Consider the following 13,382-nt stretch of genomic DNA (forward strand, 5'->3'; position numbering starts at 1 on the left):
ATGCACTGTATATTGTTTGTTTTTGGTTGCAATATTTCTGTAGCATTGCATCCATATTAAATTACATTACAATGAATTATCAAGCACATATGTACAAAGTATTATGAGTACCTTGATGTTAAAAATGTATTACCCCAATGTATTCTCAAGTCATATGTAGCTTTTAATGATATTTGCCAATTTTCTGCTGTCTACTAGAACATTCAGTGCTGCGAGGCTTCAATCGGAGCGGAAGGAGAAGCTGCAGCACTTTTGGATGAAAATAAATAAGTATGATAGTTTTAAAAAAGTTTTAGAATAATTTTACATATATATTAATTGGGTGTAAAAGACTCAGTCAGCTTCTCCTGTAAAACGGGAGTAAAATGCTGATTAGCTAGCTAGACCTACATGCTCCTCCGTGCAGGCTTGGTGTTCCTGAACTACTACCCTACTAAGGGTTATAGGGAGGTAATGTCTTAAATAACTACCTACTAGTGGATATAAACAAAAACACCAGGCTTCCCACTGTCTGATTCTGCCTCAGTTTTACTCAAGCAAGAGGAGAGCTAGCCAGACCCTTTACTAACTTAAGTCCAGATCAAATATCTTACCAGAAGTGACATAGATGTAACGGGGTTTGTGTCGCATTGGTTTAAATTCTTTCAAATCCAAATTGAGGTGATTATAAAACAGCGCTCTTATACACAGCAGCCACTGCAGTTAGAAGATACTTCACATGGAAAGTTGACAATGGTTCAAACTCCCATGAAAACAACTTAAAATGAAGAGAAACCTTTTTTTTTTTTTGCTTCCCCCTTTGGGTCAATATTTTGATTGCTATGTTTTATCCCAAGGTAGTGCAACACATGACAGCTGGTATGGTGTAGTATGTGTGCCCAAAGAAAACTTCCTGTCAGAAAATGGGCAGGGTTTGTAAAATAGTCCCCCAACCTCTTTCTTCCTGTTAATTACCGAAACCCTATACCAGTTTTTCAGAAAGACACACTAGGCTATGGTTGGCACACTAGACCGAGCTCTCAGCCTCAAGCATATATGGTAAACAGACTACAGAGATCTGTTAACTTCACTTCTCTAACGCTCTACCGAGTTTGCTTTCACTTTCATAAGCTGTTTTAATGTGTTACAGCCCTGACATAATCGCCAACCTCAACTCAAGATAACCCCACAAACTCCCCCCATTCTGAGACTATATGAAAGGCTGAGAGCCTGGCTTGGATGTGGTCTGATGTATGCTCACCAGAGACTGATTTCACAAAGTGTTTGGTAAACCTATCCATCGACGTGTGAAGTGACAAGTCAATCCGCTAGAGGTCAGTAAAGTCAGGGAACTGTTGAGTTACTCTTTAAGGAAGTATGGCGGTGTGGTGTAAATACTGTAGTGCAAAGAGGATTTGACTTAACCCCAGTTCAAATCACAATCTCTGAAGCTGTATTCTGAGAATAGTTGGTTTGTCATCGGCTTTTAGGATGATAGATTTACTAGCAGACCAAACATGGACCAGTGAGGTAAACCATGTACTTTTAGATAGCCAGCCAAATACTGGATGAACAAAAAATGAAATGAAAAAACAAAAAACAAATTTAAAAAAACAAACCTGACCAAAAGCTGGAAAGCACCTCTGGTCTAACATTCATTTGGCCCCAGGAAAACTGGATGGTCAATTGCAATATTGGCAGCTGCCAATTCATTGCTAACATACCCTTAACCCCCCCCCCCCCCCCCCCCAATGTTATTTCACAAACCCCTCCCCCATCCCCGTATGATATGCAAACTCTAACATTCATTACAGATGTACTAACTGTTACATCTACGCCCTGTCGGATAGTGAGGTGTAACAGTCGGGAAGGAAACAAAATGGTAAGGCAGCAAAAGTGTAGCTATACTAAACACACTGAGTATTACTCAAAGAAGAAGAGGTATAATGCCCACAGCAGAGGCACATTATTATATAACAGAAATCTACGTAAACTCCTGAAGATCATCCATTACATAGCATTGCTCACTACAATCTCCAATCCCCAATACCAGTGATTCATACATTAAGCAAGCGTCCTGAGTGCAATAGTACAGCAGTATTCCTGAGTGTTACACCAAATAAAAACCAAATAAAAAAAAAAAGACTTCAGCAACATTCTTCATGAGTATTTTTAACCTGAGGTAGTTCCAAAAGCAGCTTCAACAGGTGGAAGGGGATTGAGTCTCCCTCCACTCCATCAAAGCAGTTTGATTGGCCTCTGTGCTTCCCCAGAGTCGGATCCTGTGTTTAATCAGAGGTCTCGGTAGGTGGTGCCTGCTGGCTGTGCTCCTCCTCGTCTCCTTTGGAGGAGAACAGTTTTCCCTGAGAACCCGGTGAAGACTGTTGTGCTTTGATTGGGCAGCTGGCAACCATGTGGTCAATGCTTTGGCAGAAGTGGCACTTCTTTGGCTGGGGAGGTAACTTACACTCTTTGGCATGGTGGTCTAAGCCTCCACAGTTGTAGCATCTGAAAGAATAGAAAGACGTCTATTGAACCTGCAGTGGTCTCAAGAAAACAAGCAGGAAACACAAGTATATCTCTGTATTTGGATATGATATAGCTTCCATATCCAGAAGAGATGAAGCAACCTATTATGTGGTATTATTGTATTATTGTATCACAATGTTGTGATACAATAATACTCTGCTTGTGATTAAACATCTGAAAACAACATTTTAAGGTCAGATAATGTTCCAGCTTGATATCAAACTCTATACCAACCAAAAAGTAGTAACTAATGTGACAACTAAGAGACATTTTTGCATGTTGAGGTTTTCAAGCTGCAGCAAGTTACAACGTAAAGCCCTCAACTTAAAGCTTTTAAGTTACCACTAGATGGCAACATGTCACCTAAAATGAACGAGTTTGCATTTGGTCATACTTTAAGTCTTTAGGGAAACAGTAGAAGGAAATGTTTTTAAAAGTTTTCTATTTGACCAAAAATACCATTAAATTTCAGTAGCGTCTGTTTTGATTAGGAGGGTTTTTAGAAGACATAAATTGGGTGGCAAACCTGGTATTTTTATGCGGACCTTGTTACCATGGATCTTTAAGTTTTGTGAACCGCTTCAGATGCTTTTGTATCAAAGGTAGGCCCATAAGGTGCCCACCGTCCACCGTTTGTAATCTATAGCATGGCCACGCGTACAGGGGCAGAAGACAGATGGGTTGTGGGCGTGGGGCGGTCAGTATGTGGCTCTGTGGACCCTCTGCTACCTTTGTAGCACCAGATAAGGTTGGATAAGGGCGGCTGCCAAAGGGTCAGTGTGGCTTTGTAGCTGTGGTCGTTGGGGGTGGTGTCAAGGTCTATACCATCACATCACAGAAGCTCCCTACATCAGCATCCATCAGAAGGCAAGTGGAAGGAAGGGGAAGTGGTCCCTTTGTCTAAAAAAGCTGCAGTAATGACCTCTGAACTCTGACCCCCAACCCCTCCCCAATCCCATCCCAGCCCCCCAGCTCTCTTGCTTTTACTCATACACCGTTGCCATGACAACAGTGACCCTTCACCCCCTTGGCAGGGCTCTTACATCTGTTATCAATTAAATGGACAGGAGGGCTTTTTCCCCTTGTTTCAGTCATATAAATATATAGATGTATATGTACACACACCCTCAAAAAGGTGCCGTGTTTTACCCCGGTGAAGCGAAAATTGATATAATTATCTCCATATAGGTAATAAATATGATCAATTATTCACATGCATACATCCATGAAACCCAATCCAGTGTTGCATAATGAAATACACTGAAGGGGAATGATATCTTTGGATCAGCACAGTCTAGAGAGGTATTGAACACAGCAGCCCTCCCAGGACTCTTTGAGGCAGTAATGATCTGTTTTCACACTCACTACTCTCTGGCTGTAATCACAACTGACAGAGGGGGTAAAGTTGATACACCTCTAACCCTGCATTAAATGAATATTCAAAGACTATCCCGAGTATCAAGGCCCCCTTAGTTCTTTTTTCTTCTGCTGGGAGGGGTATTGTTGCCTTTGCCTTTTGATCTTCATGAGAATTTTTTTCCCCTTCTGAACAGAAGCTGATGTTTTCTCCGTTTATAACATATTAATCATTAGTACTGACATATTAAATTTATCACTTTTTAAATTTCTTTTAGAAACGCCTTTAAAAAAAATCGACATTTTATTTTGATAACATCAAACTAGCACCTTGATTTTTAAAACAGGAGTTTAAAGTTATTTTGAAGTCAACGCTTTTATCAAATGAGGTTGGTAGAGGAGGTTTTGGAGGAGATGGAGAGTGGGTCGGTTTGAATTCACCAGGGGCCAGCAGATTTAAACAGTTATTGATCCAGGTCACACGTCAAGCCTGCTGATGTGACCCTTACTAGGGCTAGATGTGGGGGTTGGGGTCAAGGGAGAGGAAGCAAAATAGGGAGAAACTACAACATCATTGTGTATCTACTTCAAACTCAACAAAAAAAGTGCAGGATTTTTTTTAAAATTAATTTATTTATTTTTTGCTGTTGTTAAAGAAGTAAAAAGTAAAACTGAAATATTTTATTCCTGTGTTACTGTGTAAAGTTTATGAGTGTTGAAGTTTTACTGCTAATTTTAATTAGCTTTAGAGCTATTTTTATTGGGTTAGTGATGTTTTTTCTGCTGTTATTAGTACAGTTTGCATATAGTGTACCATAGAAGTATTTCACAAATTTTATTTTTTAATCTGACACCAAGATGCTTCAAATAATTGAACATGGAACTGAAAGAAATTAAAGATATTTCTCTTGTCGTGTCCCAGTTCATCCATGCGTACCTGTCCCCCTTTGAACGCCGCTTTTGGACCTTCTTGCCTTTGGGTCTCCGCTCACTGCCCACGCAGTGGATGCCACCTGGTCCGGTCACTCTCTGTGACTCCAGACCTTTGGATGACTTTTTGAAGGTAAACTCGACCGCCTCGCCCTCCTTCAGGCTGCGGAAGCCTTCCATGTGCAACTTACTCTGAAAAGGGAACATAGGGAGATTTTCCATCATGAGCGTAACTGTTTCATGAATGAGTTTTCTGGCCATTCAAGTGTATAAAGCATTTGCAACATGGGAGAGTGCTGATTGATAAACGATGTGTTTCTCCATCACATGTAGATATCTTGTATGATATATAGAGTGATAATTGGATGTTTTACAACTCCTAATATCACACCAAATCACCTCCACGTTGAGCCTGTGGAGACTTTGACCCTTGAGATCAACCCCCACTCATTCCTCACGGTGTGATATCATCAGAGGCCAACTGCGCTTATCAGGCATTTAGTATTTTAAGGTGATTGCCAGGCCTCACCTGATGATGAGCAAACAAGCACCAAAGCTTGCTGTTCCCACTCTACTCAGCAGTATGCACACACCGATTTGCAATTCAAAGCACTGTTTCTCTAACGCTGCATTGTCTATTTGGTGTTGTCTGAGTAGTAAACCTGGTGGGGATAACCTTCAACCCATCCCCCCCTTTAAAAGAAATTCCAAACTGCTGCCCCCACCCTGATCCCTCTTCCCACCCACATCACAAAGCTCTTCTAACACACTGACCACCACCACTAACCCTAAACTGCAGGATGCAGGGGTTGGTGTTCGAGTTGGGGGTGGGGTGAAGCTTCTCTGTGAGGTTGGGGGTCAGGGTGACATTCCATGAATAGTTGCTTGGCAGAAAGAGGTGGAAGATAAAAGTTTCGGGAATGCAAAAATGATTGATAGCTCTCTTTCATATCGGTACTTGGATATAATGATGATTTTGATCTTACGAGTTCTTGGCTTAATCAGTCATTTTATCCACTGTATTTTAACTGATACTGCCTTCACCTGAAGTGACCTTTGAATAGGATCATCTTCTAGATACTAGTGTCCTTATAGAAACATTTTGGACTCCCAAAGAAAGGAAAGAGATGAAGGAAAGGGGAAGGTGTGGTGCAGTTTTGAGGATAAATCCCATAGACTGGCTAACACAACATGGGAAACCCCTCTCTAAAATTCCCGTAGTGCGACTATATGATTAAATAGTCACTCATACCGCAGACTGCTGGCAAAGGAAAACCGATCCATTAATTATGGGGTTGTTTTGATAGGCATTAATCCCATTTTCTTTTATTTATTTTTTTTTGGAGTGAGTTATCATCCATCTATTACGTGCGACCATCGGTCTGCATTCTTTCTTTGCCCAAACCACAGGGAATCATATTCCACGACAGGTTATAATTTAAAAGGAGACAAGTAGTTAATCTCCAAAACGCAGATTTATATTAAACAACAATTAGGACACACCAGTGGTTAAAACCGAGGTTTAAATCGTTACAAACACAGGCGGGGGTCCAAGTGAGCCAACTAGCAACACCCCCATCAGTGAGAAACAAAACAAACAAAAGTGATGTGTTCTAATCCTCCAACACTGAGTCACAGCTGAGCATCTGCTGCAACGTCCTGAGCAGCGAGGAAACATGATTGGTGAGCCATGACAATTGAGTGGCATTGCGTGGACGTCCATAGAGCCCCAGTCCCATCAGGCCTCTCTGTGCTGCTTACTGTTAACCATTTCCTCTTCAACGTGTGACCTTCCTTACCCCAGTAACGGACCCTCAACACACCAGGTTAGTCTCACATGCAGGTACAGAATCAGGATGGGGCCATTTAAAAGTGAAGGACCTGTAAACAGAAGATGACTGGAAGCCAACTGAGTCAGAGAAAGACATCAGAGCAGTGAGGGACTATAAAGGGACTACCGCTGAGACAAACAGGGGCTCGGTCACGGCCACAGGGTGCTTCATTCGAATGCATGGCCCCATTGTTCACCTGCACAAAGGCCAGAGGACCCTGGGAGTTAATTTTCCTTGACACACGGCCACTAATTTTAGGACTGAGGCCTTTTCTTTTGCAATAACCCCTGTACATTAATCACTGATGTGTCCAGGTTTTCTAAAAGACAGTAAGAGAAATAACTGGCTAAAATGACACCAGTGATATTATAGTAATGGTCAAATGGAAGCTCAAACTAAAAGACAAACATGTGGCCATTTGTAAAAAGCATTCAGTTCAATAACTCTGAACAGTGATTTTAATGTTTTTAAGTAGCATATGACCGTTTGTATGAATCTATACTGATGGCACCTGCGCTGGTTCTAATTTCATTTGAGTCCCTGCGACTGCTGGAGCACTAATCTACATTTCTGCCAACTGAACTGATGTTTTTGGTTTGCAATATGAGTAATCAAATACCAGCTTCCTGTGTATAGTCAAAAAACATATCAGAGCTGTTCCACAGAACAATTAAATGTTTCTATATGCATCATCATCAGTAGGCAACAGGAAGACAGAAACGAGCAAGACCTGCTTGAGAGGACATGCAAACTTATTATAATGAAATGTGGATGGCAGACCTGTGTTATAGCTGTGTATATTATGTAGGTGCATTTATTTATTATGCATTATTTAATCTTAGCATAAGTCTAAATGATGCAAAAAGCAGATCAAAACTAAGTGTTACAATGTAGGAACACATCTTCCCATGATGCTTTGAGAACAATTTTGAGAAATTTACCAGGGTGTTCGTTAAATTGGTGTGTTACACTGACTTACAGATCTAGTGTACCTCTGCCACACACACAGAGGGGGTTGAGCAGACGGCAAAGAGCCTTTAATCACTTTATGGTGAGAACTTTGAGGTGAATGGGCAGCTAGTGAGAATGCCTCTCATTCACATGCGAAACCTTTATCTTATCAGATAGAAATGGAGAAGCTCACTGAGATGAAAAAGGAGGAGAAGGGACCTCCCCACACCCACACACAAACAAAAACTCAAACACTTAACTTTAAGGTGAATAAAAGTGTTGGAATGAGCCTTCAAGCTCTACTTTAAAACTAAAAGTAGGAACAGCAGCACCAGGTGGGGGGGAAAAGTGTGTGAGGTGACTGTGTTGTATTTAGCCACCTCAAGTTTGACTGTTTAAAATGTGTTTAATCTGAAAAGCAGTGATCAGGATCAGTAACCCTTTTTAGATACCACCCCAATAGGTTGCTCAAATGATGTGTTAAAGAATTCTGTTCGCAGGTGGAAAATAAATGGTTAAAAAAATCTAAACAAACACCCACACACAAAAACAATGCACACTGATTGTTCACGTCTCCAGATGGATCAATTAAACGTTTCCTCCTCCTTAATGGCTCAGTTTTCATGCAGCTCAGGAGGCTTATGGATGTAAGCCTGTTAAAAGTGCGCTGGCTTCAATGAACAACAAAAACCGCACATTCATCTCTCCATCACATTGTGTCAGCGTCCTGAAAACCACGAGGGAGGCCCGCTGCTCCCCTCTGGCTGCAACACGTGTTCCCCTAAAGGAGAAACACCCACCGCGCAGCAAAAGCATCAATTTAACAGTTAGACGTTTCCGGCGTTGTAGCAATTTTTTATCTTTAAATGTCTTTCAGTGCCCTCCCTGTTGAAGGACTGGATTTCTGATTAACCTCGCTTTCTTTAAGTTTTTGTTTGTTGTAATGTTTTAACTTGTGCCCACAATCCTTTGCTGCTGGGACTAGGTCTAAAAGCACAGAAACTGAAGACTGGAAGAAGATAAGATTGATCTCTGATCTCCTGGTGTGGAGAGATTTTACTTGCTTAGATGGAAAACATATTTCTACCTTTACATTTTAGATATCTTTATTGGGATGCAAAGGAGCTGGTCCACACACCGCCACCACCAGTGCTGCGTTTCACATAATAAACAAACACCACGTCGGAGCAAAAGCAGATCATACCTGATGGACGAACACATCCACCGGCTCGTCCAGCGGCTCTCCCTCCCGGCTGGTCATGGACAGGAACCCGAAACCCATGCGGACGTTGAACCATTTACACACACCGACCCCGTGGAAAGACTCTGAATTCTCCTCGGGACTCGGTCCTTCATCCTCCTCGGTTTTACACACTCCTACGATGAAACAATTTAGCAATTACTACAGAAAAGCTTTAAACCTGCGAAGGTGACGATGCTTAAAAACGCAAAAGGTTTTTTTTGAAATTGAAAGGTTTTAAAAAACGGAAATACAAAATTTCCTTTAGGCTAGGCTACCCAATCAATAATCAATACGAATCAATACAATGAACAAGATTAGGCTGTATTTCTCGCAAAATTTGAAATAAATTATAGCCAACTTTTTAAGGGGAATAAACATGCGACTTTTTTCAGCGAATGCACAACGAACTGGTGCATTAGCGCAAAAAGGAAACAAAAATATTCTCCCTTCCCGTAAGATGCACAAAATTTTAAAGACAATGCAAAGCACTGATAGACACACGGACTGCACATTTTAACGTTCAAGTGTGTGAACAATGCGTTAAAACGTTCGGCTGCAATCGAGCACACAGTCCACAGGTACAACGACTCAATTAACTTGCAAAAACTAGTAAATGTAACTCAAAATGTAGCTCAAGTTACCCAACCTCGGAGCTGCTTCTTAGAAACGGAACCCATGTCTTCAGTTCTGCCTTGAGTCAAAATCAGCACCCAAGCTACAGTATCCAGTGTACAAGCCCTCAAACTGGGTAATCCTCGCAGATTGCCACTTTCATGCAAAATGCTGTGAAACGCAGAAGCTGCGCAGCGAGAGGGAAAGCGTGAGAGGGAGGTAAACAAAAGGGGGCTGGCAACCTATCCCCCTTAAACAATGAGGGGTGGGGGGTCACCGGGAGAAATTTCTTTTTCTGTGAGGACCCCGACCCCCCCCCCCCCCCCCCCCCCCTTTCGCTAAACAAAAAAAAAAACATCTTAGACAATACATCGAATTCCTGCCCCACCAGAAAGCGCTCTAACCGTTCCCAGAGATAACTCCCTAAAACCTGCCAGCATACCTTCTGCCATGTTCGGGAGCTATGGTTTAATCTCAGTGTCCACTGCTGCCGTTTCTCCCCTTTCTTTGGACGCCTTTTAGCGCTCCTGCAGTGGCCAGCTCTGTTGGTCAATACAAATGACCATTTCCCACCCAACAAAACCCCCAAACACTCGGTCACGTCCACGTGATTCACAATTACAGTCCCCAGGGATACACCGCATATTGCGTGATGGACGAGCCCAAACATGGGAAGTGGCCAATCACTATAATACCCATAATATTCTTATACCACCTTTGTTGTTGTGATTGACCACTACTTCTGTAACCAGTGTAACATCCTTATATTGCAACCTAAGCATCTGTTCTAGTAGTGAGTTTACACTTACTGTAAATTTATCTGTAATGTATTTTATAGGCAGGGTGAGGCATTTATCTGCCTAAAATGCAACTTTTATTTAAATAAAACCGGATACTAGAACAAACATTTTCGTGTAAGACTTGAAGCTTTTAAGCATTTCATTTAAATATAAATAGTGAGGTGAAGCTGCATGTAATAGATGAAAAGGCCAGAAGTAAATGGTGTATAACACTCTACTTGAAGCAATTAGTTTGAGATGTTCTTTTAAAAAATAATAATAATGGATTTGAATATCTACATTTTATATCTATGTCATATTACTTCTCACGTGTGTTGGTTTCCTTATAATCAGAGATTCCTGTAACTGCTCTCCTAGGAGGGTTTAATGGTAATCCAGATGAAATTGTGAGTGGGGGACGGTTTTTTTCCACATGCAGCAGAGGAGGAAGAGCTCAAAGGAGTCAAACAAGCAAGATGAAGGCGTGAAGAAGAAAACGGGAGAGAGAGAGAACAACAACAACTCGGATTTAACAAAAGCATGCAAAGCAGTTTATGCAAAAAAGAAAGAAAAAAAGAAGGCGACCTCACGAAAATAAAACGAAATCATGGCTCAATAGTGATCGATCACATCACGTTAAGTGTGTTGTTGAATTGCGTCCTTGTGAAATGAGTGATGCTTTAAAGACAGGAGGGGGGATAAGCAAATTTATCTCAGCCTAAATTAAAAAAACAAAATAAAAAAAAAAGATTGAAAAGGTGCTATTAACGTATTACTGGTGATGTTTATGTGTTGTTACATTTATAAAGGTTTTGGAAATGACAGATAAGATTGCAGAAAAGGGAAAAAATACGCAAAGTTCGTTTACATGTATTATACTGTTGTCTATAAAACACGGACACATGGATGTATTTGAAATTGTAATTCGTTTGCTTTATGCTACACCAACAAATATAAAAGATAGGGTTTTGCATTTGCTAATTTATTTGTGTGTTTGCTAAATAAAAACGATTTATTACTGTCACTGATTTGGCCTAAATTGGTAATACTAAATAATATTGAATATACCCGTTTTCTGTTGTATTTTACTTACTTATTTGTTGAAATGGAAATATGTGATTGATGACTGAGAGGAGGCTGTGGCTCCCAGTTTATCACAATTACCACAACGACCTCTTGTGGACCCACAAAACGCGTGTTTGTGGCCCCAGGATAATATATTTTAATTTAATATGGAAGCTGCACTTCATGCTCAAAGAAAGAAAGAGAAGAAAATTATTAATCAGTGGTTACGTTTATTTTCTTTATTTTCTTTTTTTTAAATCAACAGTATTTTAGTATTTATTTTAGTTTTTACTTTTAGTTTTGTAATTTCGTTTGAAAAATGTGTTTTTAGTGGTATAAGTCGAAGGCACGAGTTGTATGTTTTTGCATAATTTACTAACTAGTTCACTAACTGACTACATTTATCTTTACAGAGGTTTGGCTAATGATCACAGAGGCCGTGAATATTTTTATTGCCACTTCATGTTGGAGTTCTTGTGCAAAGAAAACAATCTAATAAAGTGTCAGGACGTCAGAACTTCCAATAGTGGGGTGAGAGAGCCGTAAGTGCTACCTAATAGCATGACCGAAAGACCGAAAGACACTGCTTTTGGACAATATAGCTGAATGCCAAAAGCCTAACAGAGCGCAAAGATACCTTGTTCTGACGACAGGAGGCGCTTTATTATATTTGCGACAAGGTTTATTTACAATCCCCCCCCCCCCCCCCCCCCCCCCCCCCCCAAAAAAAGAAGCTCTACACAACAACAACAACAGCTAATACTGTTATACTACTTACATTATTAATTTAAAAAAATGGAAAACAAGCCACATTTATGTAATGAGTTCCCTATCCGTCTTTTACAAGCACATCAAAACATACTTTTTTGCTATTTCTCGTCTGCCAAAAACGGATTTCCGGTATTTGCCAGAAAATGACTGCGGGAATTCAAACTGTTATTAACAACGTGTTAGTCTATAATTTGTCCAAAAAAAAGAAAGTCCAACATATCTCTCGTGAATGATAGCAAGTCTTTTTGAGGTAGGAAGAACATTCCTATCACAAGGTAAAAGCCATGAATCTTTTTGACTGTTTTATCCTTTATTTATCCTGTAAAAAGAAAATAAAGAAAGAGTGAAAGACTAATCTCACTGGAATTACAGATGTCTTTTTCTTGAGAGATCAGTCCTTCATAAATCCTATTTACGACAGTCTATTTGTCAATATAAATAAAGGTATTCGATGTAACAACAACAACAAACAAACATAAGAAATCACTTTTTAGCACAACACAAAGTGTTCTATAAAATGACCGCTAGATGTCAGTATAAGTCTCAGTACAAAGTGCCGACTAAAATAAATAAAAATCTAATAACCTACCTTAGGTTTAACTGTGAAAACAACTTTATGAGAAAATAGTAGTTAATGTCACCTTTAAGAGATGAGTCATAGTCTTGTGGCCTCAGACCTGTTGATAAGAACAGTAGGCTATATAACGGGTATAACCATGTTGCTTTTTAGTCTTTTCTTTTTGAGTAAACTTTAGAAACGGTGAACGAGAAGGGTCCCGCCTCTTTGGCATCCATAAGGAAACACCAGCCAACCAAGCACGGAGGCTTTAAAGCCTCTCCGGGCATGACCAACAGAGAGCATCACCCCTGCGTTTAGACACCGTTTTTTGTCGGAAGTCAGGTGGATGGAGCAGCTGATGGGCGGGGGCGGTCCACGGGAGCGGTGAAGCGTCTTAGTGAGTGACAGCGTGGAAAAGAAATATGAGAGGAGAGTCTTAAGTTAGGAATAACTGGCCTGTGGCATTTAAAACAAAAAAATTGTAGCTCGGGCTTATCTTAGAGGTATAGATCCGCGTTGCAGTGATAAAAAAAAAAAAAATCCGCAGCTCATCGAAATGCGGAACAGAAGAAAGTTAAAAATTCCTTAATCAACTACGTAGGGTAGTCCTCCCTGGTTTGAGTGCAATCATGTAGACTCGTCCTTTAGCCGATGCGACGAGAAACACTTCGGAGAGTAGTTCGTAGTTTGTGGTGAACTCCATCTGGCCGCAGAAGCAGGACGCAGGTTTAATTTGCGCTCTTGGTTCCGTCCGTGCCGTATGCAGCTCCTGCCAC

General features: G+C 40.7%; 1 protein-coding gene across 3 annotated transcripts; it reads right to left on the reverse strand.

Annotated features, from left to right (window-relative positions):
* Nucleotides 1-1,769: 1,769 nt before the first annotated feature.
* lin28aa (lin-28 homolog Aa) lies at nt 1,770-13,378 on the reverse strand. 3 transcript variants are annotated; one of them, XM_082552100.1, is made up of 4 exons: nt 12,689-13,378; nt 8,782-8,954; nt 4,802-4,986; nt 1,770-2,487 (listed from the first exon to the last, which is right to left on the reverse strand). In XM_082552100.1, the coding sequence occupies exons 2-4, from the start codon at nt 8,857-8,859 to the stop codon at nt 2,268-2,270; spliced, it is 483 nt and encodes a 160-aa protein (XP_082408226.1). In that variant the 5' UTR covers nt 8,860-8,954; nt 12,689-13,378; the 3' UTR covers nt 1,770-2,267. The 3 variants fall into 3 exon arrangements, with proteins under 3 accessions (XP_082408226.1, XP_082408225.1, XP_082408224.1); XM_082552099.1 differs by lacking the exon at nt 12,689-13,378 and adding an exon at nt 9,875-10,076; XM_082552098.1 differs by lacking the exon at nt 12,689-13,378 and adding an exon at nt 9,467-9,623.
* Between the last annotated feature and the right edge of the window lie 4 nt (nt 13,379-13,382).

Source organism: Aulonocara stuartgranti (genome assembly GCF_965226115.1).
Source record: "Aulonocara stuartgranti genome assembly, chromosome: 11".
NCBI classification, from domain to species: domain Eukaryota; kingdom Metazoa; phylum Chordata; class Actinopteri; order Cichliformes; family Cichlidae; genus Aulonocara; species Aulonocara stuartgranti.